At 31.8% G+C, this 11,945-nt stretch overlaps 1 protein-coding gene and 1 pseudogene across 1 annotated transcript; one reads left to right on the top strand and one right to left on the bottom strand.

Moving 5' to 3' along the window:
• The first annotated feature begins 75 nt into the window (after positions 1-75).
• Positions 76-2,286, top strand: LOC125064886. The gene is made up of 5 exons (XM_047672191.1): positions 76-362; positions 510-692; positions 769-1,093; positions 1,661-1,922; positions 1,999-2,286. The coding sequence occupies exons 1-5, from the start codon at positions 240-242 to the stop codon at positions 2,258-2,260; spliced, it is 1,155 nt and encodes a 384-aa protein (XP_047528147.1). The 5' UTR covers positions 76-239; the 3' UTR covers positions 2,261-2,286.
• A 5,768-nt stretch (positions 2,287-8,054) lies between these two features.
• Positions 8,055-11,945, bottom strand: LOC125077244 (annotated as a pseudogene).

The following is an 11,945-nucleotide window of genomic DNA, read 5'->3' as shown; positions in this document are numbered from 1 at the left end:
ATTAATATACAATATAGTTTATAATCTATAATTCTTTGATGTTTTGATTTGAGTTTGACTAGTTTTGACTTTTGACTGTTAAGTTTAATTTATGTTCACGTGAAGTCGTGAACCTATTTATTTTACTTGTATATTTGCATATGAATAGTTTACTATTTAAGTTTCATAACAAAATATATGTCTGTAATAGATGTATTAATGATTTATAACCTTGTGCCTTAAATTAATAATTTTCTACCATGGAGGACACGGACCTATTAGCACGTTTTGAAAATGTTGAAGATTTAAGTGATCCCACTTTAATTGATGATTTACAAATGGTCTTAGAGCAAATTCAAGCCGAAGACGAGGAATTTATGCAGGTGTCAATTTAAGATATTCTTCTGCGCAACTAAAGATTTTCTTTAGTTAGAGTTTCCATAAATGTATTATCCTAAAATATTATCTCAAAAAGAGATGATAATATTTTCTATTCCATTGATTAATTATTATATTTTTGCACTGTACAGATACTCTTAGATAAAATAGAAAGCATGGTTATTACTTGGGAACAACCCTGGTATCAAGAGCCAAACTGCCTCACTAGACCTCTTAAAGTAAAAGATGATGATGTATCTCAAGATTATCGAACAGATACCATATGCTCTGAAGAAAGAGAATTAATATCTAAAAATTGGAAAGACTTTCGAAAGGTATGATTTTTTTTTTTCATTTAATATATAACATATTAAAGGTTTTAAATATTGTGTTATATATTTATCGATTTAGACTTATGGTGTTCCAAATAAACCCGCATGTCTGGCACGATGGAGAAATAAAGATAAATCACGCCACCCTAATACACCAGAAGAGTTAGTGAGAAGATTTGTTATGGCTTATCTAGCAAGAGGCTTAAACAGAACTATTTATCAAGTATACAAATTCTTTATAACCCATTATGGCAATAGATTCAAAGGGCGATATTCTGTATATGAAGAGAAAATTATGCTTGTTTGTATGTACCACAATCCCAAAAATGTAGTTCCATATTTGTCAGCTGTTCTTGGACGTGAACCAAGGGGAATTTATAAAAAACTTCTTCAACTTAGTAATGGTATGTAGTATTTTTCAAATTTAATTTACAGAAGCTATACAATGTGATTCAATTCAAGCAAATGTTTTACTTAAAATTTGCTATACATTTTCTAGCAAGTGTTTAAAAAAACGAGAATAAAAAAAGTTATGTAACTAAATTTATTGCTTTGCTTAAATTGTGTACAGATTATCTCACTGCCGTCACCTGAGAGTAACACATACAGATTTACTAATGACAATTAATTAGTAGGCATCCATAACAACAATAACTTCTAACAGTAATAACACCTTGATTAAGTATGTCCATTTAATTGCCTGACATTCATGATGTCACAATTAATTAAATAAAAATGGGAATGGTAATGTGTCTCTGTTGATCTTTTATTCATATTTTCTTTACGGAATATGTAATTAATATCAACACCTATATGAACCAAGAACTTTATATATACCAAAATAGCAGAATATCTATTTACCATATAATTTTCTAATGCAAATGAAAAAACAGTGTAATTCAGAATATCATATTCTCAATACATTTAAATATTATCAGAAGGCTTAAAATATATTATCACCTTTTTTTAAGGAAAAAAAACTGAGAGGAACAATTTTAAATGGACATTGCCCTTGTGCACAAAATTTTTAAAACTTATGATGAAATACACTGGAGAGCCACTAGAAAATTTGCAAAACAAAAGGTTTGGAACGTCAATATGGGTACAACTTGAAGAAGCTATGGGAAAAGAACATATATGCTTACAAATGTTTTGGTACAACAGTTTGCATGTCCAACTATTCGTTAGATGTGATATAAAAATCAATAAACTTCGAAAGAAAATTTTGAAAAAGTAAGTTGGTAAAGTATTTTCTCATTTAAGATTCTTGATTTTTTTGTTTATTATAGTATTCATTCTTTTTTTTTAGATTAAAACTTTATCCTTATAAAATTTGGTCTGACATTCGATGGAAAGAAATTCTCAAACATTTTCCCGATGGCTTCACTCATGGTTTCTTGTATAAGACCACTTCAAATATTTTTAGAAAATACAAAGATTATCGTCAAACTCCCTTAGAAAAACTAATAGATTATGGTCTGAAAAGGATTAAAACAATGCCCAACAAAAGATTGAAAACATTAATATTAAATGAAAAACAAGAACTAGAAATAATTAATTATAAAAAGTAAGTTGTTTTCAATTACATTAATAAAGTTATAAAATAAAATATGTTTTCCTTTATCATATCAATACTACCTCTGATACTACAATCGAAAAGACATAGCTTATTCCAATGTGTAATTGCATTCAATTATATAGGAGATAAAATGATAATGATAAATTATTGAAATAATAATAATATGTTAAATATACACACAGTTGATAAATAAAAAATAAAAACTTTGAGCAAAATATTAAAATTGATTGTCACTCATATTAACTGTGCTAATTCCTTGAGTCATTTTAATATGAAACTGCCATCAAAACTTGTAGTCTGTTGTATATATTACTTTACAAAAAAAATTATTACCCTGACCTTTAAGGACACTGGTAGTTTAATTATAAATGGCAACTTAATTATGAGTTCATAAACGAATACAATAAATTAAAGGCACTAAGGTTTTTTTAATTCAAGGTAGGTAAGTTATAGTACCTAAGAAATGCGTGGTACCTGGTTCTAATCAAACAATACCTCCCTTTTGCGAAGTTGGTTAAAATGTATTATGAACAGAAAGATATCATTTTCTATAGTTGAAGTTAAATATAAATAAAATAAATACTTCACATTAAAACTTCTTAGCCGAGAGAGGGGGAGGGGGGCTTACATAGAAAATAGCTATGTGTAATGTGTATTTATGAGTACGCGACGACAAGACGCTCAGCGCAGTATGCTAATTTGGGCGTTGCGTTTCAATGTTAATAAGTAATTTAGAAAAATAATAATAAAGGATAATGATTCGTAATTAACATCGAAGTTTTTTTTTCACTAATCATAGACTTAAACTTTATAGTTGCATAAATATTTATTCGGTTAACGATGTATTTTTGTAGAAATAACATAAAGTTTGACGCTTTATAATGTGCATTTAACCTAGCTTTTTATCAATACAATACATTCTAGGGAGGCGCGTTTATATAGTGTTTACAGAAACCACTAACAATTATTTTTTATGGGTGAAACAGCGTTCAATCAACACTGAAATGTAGAAATTTTTGAAAACATGATTTTAACAAAAAATGACAAATATCTGTAATGTTTATTTAAGCGTCTATACTTTCATTTAACTGAAAAATATTTGGCTCACAATCCCTTTAAAAAGAGTCGTGAAAATGACTAATTCGGTATGAGCGCTCTTAAAGCTTCATGCTTTGCAAACAAATTTATTCCTGAATTGTGGGACTTACTGGAGATCTATCATTATGAATTATCGAAAATAGTTAGCGGAACCCTTTTCTTTTTTTGTTTAACTAGGAGGATAGGCGTTTACGCATGCCGCCCGGTCGGGGGACCGGGACGAGTATGTGGGACTCAACCGCACTTAGTGGGTAGGACAGGGCACGCTAGTGCTAATGCCCTGTCCTACCCACTAAAACCATCCTCGGGTTTCCACCATGCCGTCGAGTGGTGAGGCCACGGGATCGCCACTCACATGGTCCGCCCTGACGCCGATTAAGGAAATACCAGGAGCAGCCCCGCGGCATCCCTCACGCCAGTCTTAGCCGTGGCTGACGAGCAAGCTCAAGCCGGCCCCGTTACCCAGGGTACACCACGAGAAGGTGACTGACATGTACCCCAAGTTAGCAGAACCCAAGTAACGTAACTTAAGTCTTTTAAGTTGGCTAGTTAACAGTTGTAACTTAGCTCTGTTATGTTGGCGAATTTCCGGCTTATGATATAATTTTGTTTATTATTTTTTTTAATAATACAACAAAAAAATTTTTTTGATATAATCTCAACTGACAATCAATTGATTGAACTAAAAAAAAAAATGTTCACACTTGTAACTAAAGGGCCAATATTGTTTAATTTGAAGAAAAAAACTGAACCTTTGACTAGCTACCTGTTTAATTACGACGCCTTTTAAATTGGCAGTATGATATCCCTTTGTCTTCCCATTTTATATACATAAATGATGAATATTGGCGTGTATGGTTGGCATTACATTGTTTCCATAAAGAATATAAATTTGACATTAGTTGTCATACATAAAAAAGTGTTATTTGGTTATGTACTCTGCAGATTGTTTTGATAATGGGTATGCCCGGTTCATAGACTTCAGCTTATAAATTAATAACTGTAGTAAATTATTTTCAATAGTAGCTAGCTACTAGCACAGAGTATCTATCAATATCAAAAAAATTTAGACAACATTTTTATCTGTCAATTATTAAAACTATTAATCAAAATATTTTTATCGTACAAAGTTTTATGACAATATATAAATGTTACTTGATAGTGGCAAAATTGTAGACTGTTGATAAGTTGCCTCCGTTTACTTCTTTTTTTAAAGAATAGAATAGAATTTAGTACCAGTGTCATTGTGCAGTTGTTCAGCAGTGACTAGTAAGTGGTGGCAGTCGGTAGTTTAAATAAATTTTGTGCTTACAATTCAGATTCATTCATCAGAACTCAGATTAATAAAAACGATATTTTTGTGATTTGTTATTATAAAATTGACACAGCCGTCAGCTAAGCAATAAATTGGTATTCTGAGTATTGTACCAAAATGCCAATCAATAATACCAATAATAATAGATTTGTAGAGTTGTTAGATAGCGACGATGAATTACCATGTAAGTATACACTCAATCTAAATAAATAAACTTTATAAATACCTAAGAAGATCAAATAATAAATAAATATAGTATGGATAATATAAATTATATTTTGGTTGTTCACATGCTTGTCTACCTTTGCTGAAAAACTTAAATATTTTTGAAAATTGTTTGATTTCAAGTGATCAAATTATTGTAACACATTAAATGTAATGTTTTGCTATTTTTGAAAACAGTTTTCATCTTCATTTCAGTGGAATATACTGAAGTTTCTACAACACCAGCTTATCAAATTGATAGCAGATTTGATATGATACAGTTTAAGTGGATAAATAATTTTAAAACTTATGACAACCTCAAACAATGCAGCATGGAAACTAGTTCGACCTGTACGAGTACTAGTGATAGTGAAATTAAATATCCTGTTACAGATAATAATAATTATAATCAGACACCAGTAATTCAAAGAGGTGTGTTAAATAAACATGATTTATTCTGTTTAAAATCAATAGAAGGGTTCACAGGTGACTCTACACTGATTTGGCTAATAAATTTTTTGCTACACAAAGATTTGCAATCTGGTTATATGTTTCTCAAAAGTTGCCTCGTTAGCAATAATTTGAATAATGAAACTCTTGATTATAAATATGTAGCACCAAGTGAAACGAAACATCTTTATAAGATTGTTATAAAGATTTAATTCAGAATATTAATAATTCTTAATAGTTAACTGAGTTACCACATAAATTTTATATTATTGGTGTGGGGGGTGCGTCATACTTCTAGGATAAAATCATTATTCTACATCATACTTAGGGTTAGGTTAGGGTAAAAAGGATTTTACAATTATTATTATTTATAAAAAACTTTACATTTAATTGCAGTTTTAATGTGTCATAATTAAAAATATCTAAATCCTAAAAAAAAATATTGAAAACAAATGTTACAAACCAACAACTGTAATTTGTAATCTTGAACAAAATGTTGAAAAGATAAATAATCCTTTTGCATTTCTGTTCTCCTCATATAATTTCATTATATAATAGAGTAAAACTTGTTGGCTCAATAGTACTACCAGATAAAAGATTAGAGAAAGAATTAATTAGTCCTCAATTTATCCAACATATTATACAACTATCTGTTTTGAAATCATCTCCAATCCTAATTTTTGCTGCTTTCCTTACTATGTGAACTAAACTACTGTGACTTCAATGTGAAAATAATATAGAATGTATACAAATTGTGTCAACTGTACACCTATGTTCTAATAAAATAGTCATTTTAAAAATTCTGACACAATTAACTTTTTATTTTTATCGAAATATTTATACCTGACTTACATACCTATGTGAAGGTATTGTATTAGATATTATATTGATAGAGATATTTACCTAGGTGTAGATATGGTACTGGTTCTCATTCAATGGTAACATTAAGCTTTGGTGTGTTAGAAAACATTAAATGCAGCAATAAAAACTTGAATTGAATAGTAATTATTTAAGTGATGCCCTTAAATTATACATATAAAAATTCTACATATACAAGAAATTTTTTTTCGCGTTTCGTTCTTAAAAATTGTGACGTCACATTAGACAGTCATCTACTTGGCTTGACCGCATAGTAGTAGAACTGGCTACTTCGTACATAAGTTTTACACATTAAGTTAAGGTTTTACAGCGTAATATTTATGTTACAAAGGGTTATAAAGAAATTGAATTAGTTTTCCTACGGCAAAGTATTCGTTTCAATGGTAAAATTCCGCTTATAAAAAATCGTGGACTTTATACTAGTTAACTTTCAAGCTAATTTATTTATATATCTTCTTTTGATCTTAGATTAATGTTTCTGTTAGGGCTGCCATTCATCCGGAATTGCCCATAGTTTGAAGGACGTCCGGGGGCCGTCCGGCAGGGGTTTTTGAAAAGTGTCACTTGTTGTCAGGGGAAAACCAACTTTATATTATATAAACATTGATATAAATCTTAGTTAAATCAAATTCAACTGGATTATGTTGCCAAACACCACTGAAAGTACTCCATGTCTAATGTCGAAAAAGGTCCTATCCCTCAAGGAAAATAACATCGAAATTGATGATACGAAGTTGATTGACGAATGGACAAACTTAAAAGCAACTTTATAGCATGAACCTTACTGGCGGCGACAAGCTTTTCAGCACCAACCAGCTTTGGCTGAATTTTTTTAAACCTAACACCCGTTTATGTTCTGAACTGCTCAAAATCGCACAGTATTATTTTTCTATACCAGCTCACAATGTGAATGCAAAGAGAGTGTTTTTGCTAGTCACGTGCTAAGGATACACCCGGTTTCTTCTCTGATCAAAATCAAATATAATTTCAAGAACCTGAGTTGTTTCGACTTTTATAAATTCTTGTTGGAAAAGAATGAAATGGAAAGATATTTTATCGAAAATCGGGAGGACTGAAAAATAACAAAAAAATAAAACAAATTGATCTCGTTAAAATTAAAAGTTTTAAGAGTTTCTTAAGTACTTTTATGTTATAAACTTATAATCAACAACTACCGGCTACCTAAGTAGATGACTGAAAATATAATTGGCGTAGTTAATTTTAATATATTGTTAGTTACTAGTAGTATCATATAATAATTTTTGTAACCATATTTTAAGCCTCAGAAAGTATTGAATTTTATTAAAAATTACTATTATTTGTTGCGGCTTCATACGTACTTCATTAGGTTTTAATAATATGCTGAGTAAATGAATAAAAAATAAAAAATTATAAAGTTATTTTTATTTTTGTTGCAAAAAATAAATTTTTAAGAGGTGTCCGGGGAAAACGTATTTTGCCCAAATGACCGGGACTTTAGCGGCCTTTATCCGTCGGCAATTCAAGTGATGACAGCCCTAGTTGCAGACGACGAACACTATTCAGATTGATAATAATATCGATAGCATCGTCTTGCTTCAATACTGTCCATAGTAACGATATCTCTTATTGAGCAATATTATTGATACCAGCATAGTATCGTCGGTTTAGGACTCGACAGCCAGTGATTTTTTGATAGTATTACTTTTTTAGTGATAAAATATATTATTATTATTATTATTTTCGGAAATTTTGTTTTTCTCAGCCTTTAAGCTGGTGTAAACTACATTCACGGATATAAATCAAGTGAATGCAGTAAGTGGTGTGTGTTATTTATGTATGTAATATTTATGTGTAGTAATTATGTTGTGTCAGTCTCTTCTAATTGCATGAACTTTCCTACTATTCTACATGTGTTCAAGATAGCAGCCTTCTGTATTGGGATATAAAGGGACTCATTTAGATCTAATAATTTTAGACTATGGAGGAGATGGTTTGGGACGACACCAGTTGTGGAGATAACTATAGGGATGATGTACACTTTTTCTTGTTTCCAGATTCTTGTAACTTCTTCCTTGAGCTCATTATATTTATTTATTTTTTCAGCGTTATTTTTCTGTAGATTGTGCGTATTGGGTACTGCTATGTCTATAAGGTAAGTGACTTTATTTATTTTGTCCCGTAGAGTTATATCTGGTCTGTTATAGTGAATGGTCTTATCGGTAAGAATGCCTCGATCGTAATACATTTTGTGTGTGGCATTGTCTAAGATTGTTTGTGGTGTGTATTTGTAATATGTCGTTTTTGTGTTTTGTATAAGTTTGTATTTGAGTGCTAGTTTTTGATGAACGACATTGCTTACTTGGTTATGTCTATGAGTGTAGTCTGTCTGTGTAAGGGTTATGCATGCTCCTGTTATGTGTTGTATGGTCTCTGGTTGGATATGACATTTACGGCATTTATCATTTGTGATAGTGGGATCTTTGATAATATATTTTCTGTAGTTTTTCGTGTTAATGATTTGGTCTTGGATTGCTATAATGAAACCTTCGGTTTCTGGGAAAAGGTTTCCTATTTTGAGCCATTTGTTTGATGCTATTGTATTAATGTGGGGCTGTTCTAAGTCATGTGGGTGGCGTCCGTGTAGTACCTTCTTTTTCCAGTTTTCTAGTTTTTGCTTTCGAGGATCATCAATACAGTCATTCATATGATATCCTTGCACATTTAAATTTAATGGGGTGTAGTTAATGTCATTTAAAACTATTGCTTTATGTATATCACTAATGCGAGATTTTAAATAAAAGAATGTTTTTAGTGTATTAATTTGTTTTTGCCAGAGATTATAAATATCTATCAATCCCCTTCCTCCATTTTGTCTTTTGAGTGTTAGGCGCTCTATTGCAGATTTAGGGTGGAGATTATTGTGTTTTGTTAGAATTGTGCGTGTATTTCGTTCTATTTGTTCTATGTCAGTTTTAGTCCATTTTATAATTCCAAATGAGTATGTCAGTATAGGTATATCATATGTATTAATGGCTTTTATAAGATTTTTCCCAGAGAGTTGAGTTTTACATATAACGTTTATTCGTCTTTTATATTCTATTGTAAGTGTATGTTTGATTGATGTATGGTCGAGTCCTTTAAGTTGTTTATAGCCTAAGTATTTATATAAATCTGTTAGTTCCATAGCTGTTATTGTATCAGAAGAAGTTATTGCGTAGTTACCCGGTTTTATTTTGCCTTTTATTATATGTATTGTTTTGCACTTATCTAATCCAAATTGCATGTTGATATCCGTGCTAAATTCTTTTGTTACTTCTATTAGCTTTTTCATGTCTTTATCGCTCTTTGCATATAATTTTATGTCGTCCATATAAATCAGATGTGATATAATGGTTTCCTCTATACTTTTAAGAGGATATCCTACTCGACAACGGTGTAATAGATGCGATAAGGCGTTAAGGGCGAGGCAGAACCATAGGGGACTCAAGGAATCACCTTGATAGATCCCTTTCTTAATCTGTATCTGTCGTGTAACGATAGTATTTTGGCCATAGTTAAGGTGTAGTGTTGTTTTCCAGTATGACATTATTTTACGCAAGAAGTCTATTATTTTTGGGTTTATCTTATATATTTCTAATATTTGAATTAACCAAGAGTGTGGAATACTATCAAAAGCTTTCTGATAATCTATATAAGTGCAATGGAGTTTTTTATTTTTTGTGGCAGCATGTTTGTGAATTGTGGAATCAATAACTAATTGTTCCTTGCATCCCATATGGGCCCGCCTGCACCCCTTTTTTTCTTCTGCTATTATATTGTGTTGTTCTATGTGTGTGTTAATTTTGTTTGTAATGGCTGATGTTAAGATTTTGTATATTGTAGGTAGGCATGTGATCGGTCTGTATTGGGAAGGTTGTGGTGAGTGTTTGGTTTTTGGTAGCATGTAAGTTATTCCTATTGTCATGAATTCGGGTATTTTCTGTTGTCCTAATACGACATGTGTTAGATTTTTCGCTATGCATTTATGTAATGATGTTAATTTTTTATACCAGAAGTTGTGTATCTTGTCAATGCCTGGTGATTTCCAGTTGTGTAATTTTGCTGTTATGTTTTTTATATCTGTTTCGGTTACCTCTACAAATTCCATCTCTTCTATTATACTAAATTCTATTTTTTCGTCATTTATCCATAATGCTTTTGAATTATGGCTTACCTGTTCTTCCCATATACCAGACCAAAATACTTCTAGATCTTGTTTAGTAGGTACGTCTGTGTTCCTGTCAGTTACTGTGTTAGTGGGAGTATATGGTTTTTGTAAATTTCTATAGAAGACCTTTTCATTCGTTGTAAAGATGGCGTTATCATTTCTTCGTTGTTGTGCTTTTTTTGTATCTTCGGAGTCTATTAACTTTAAGAGCGAGTTTTTGTTTTAACGTGTCCAAATATTCTTCTGGCTTTCTATTATTTTTGTCATGTTTAGTGTGTATAATACAATTTTGGAATATTTCTTCTACTCTTTTTACTACTTTATTTGATTTATTATTATTGTAAATATACTGAGTTAGTCTACCGCAGTCCGCTCTGAGTTTTTCGATATATTTTTCGAGTCTTTGTTGCCACGGTGGTTTATTAGTTTGCTTAGTTTTTGTGCGTTGCATATTTTCAATTTGTCTAGGCTTAACTTCTTCTGTTATTACTAATGCTGTACAGTATATGAGGGTATGTATGTCTATTAGCTGTGTATCTTCTGAAATAAATCTATTTAATATGTTTTGGTTAAATATTTGAATTAAATTGTAGAGTTGTGGGCTATATTTTATTTTAGGAAGTCGAGGACGTATTAGTGGATCCGTTCCTGAGTATTGCAATAAAGTTGTACTAAATTTATCATATATTTCTTGTATGTACGTTTCAGTAATCGGATTTTGTGCGTTTAAAGTATTAACTTCGTTTTCTAATATTATCGTTACAGATTCAGTTTGTGTTGACATATCTGATGTGTGTGTGTTTTGTGTGTTTGGTATTGTAAAAGATTCTGTTTGAGAGTGAAATTCTGAATGAGACGGATTTCGGGGTAATGGTGTAGTAACGTCGTGTTGTTATAGCTGTATACGTGCTTCTTCTTTTAATCGGTTCAATTCGTTTTCGGTTAGTAGTTTGTTTTTTACTATAGTTCTTCTCTGATCGGAAATTCGCTGTTCTGTAACCGTAATCCTTGTGTAAAAAGTTCATGCATCTTCTGTCTATATGTGGTCATGTCAGTCTCTAAATTGGTAATATAGTAATATGTTCGCATGATAAATGAGTTTACCTCTTTGCTCCATCTCATGCGAACTCTCGGTTTTCCAGCCTTGGTGGACGCGGGCAAAAAGGCATTCGCCTCCCGCGCAACATTCAAAGCTGGTAAGTGTGGTTCTGTATTTAAGCTAATAGTGGAAGGTGATGACTGGACGGAGGGTGTGTATGATGAAGTGCTAAGACTATTATAAGGCTCTATTGGGCTACTTGTTCTGTCTGCCAGTCTGTTAATTTCATCATCGGTAGCGGCTGTAGCATTAACGCCGTGGGCCCGCCTGTTCAACTCACGACGACCGGCTGTAGTGTGGAATTTATCGGGAGAAGCCCGCCTGCTCAACTCCTCACCGCTGACGGTCCGCATGCTGTCACACCCAGCGCCAGCTCCAGGTGTGCCCCGGCGATCGCCCCCGGGTAGCGGTCCTATACGTTTCTTCTTACTACGCGTCTCCAT

This window comes from Vanessa atalanta, chromosome 1 (genome assembly GCF_905147765.1).
Source record: "Vanessa atalanta chromosome 1, ilVanAtal1.2, whole genome shotgun sequence".
In the NCBI taxonomy this organism is placed as follows: Eukaryota; Metazoa; Arthropoda; class Insecta; order Lepidoptera; family Nymphalidae; genus Vanessa; species Vanessa atalanta.
Note: the sequence above shows the minus strand (reverse complement) of the source record. Positions and strands in the feature narration are given on the sequence as shown.

Excerpts from the sequence above, each read along its gene's own strand:
- LOC125064886 (XM_047672191.1), top strand. The coding sequence starts at position 240 with ATGGAGGACACGGACCTATTAGCACGTTTTGAAAATGTTGAAGATTTA. Across the intron at positions 363-509 it reads AAGACGAGGAATTTATGCAG|ATACTCTTAGATAAAATAGA; the intron begins GTGTCAATTTAA and ends TGCACTGTACAG. Across the intron at positions 1,923-1,998 it reads CGAAAGAAAATTTTGAAAAA|ATTAAAACTTTATCCTTATA; the intron begins GTAAGTTGGTAA and ends CTTTTTTTTTAG.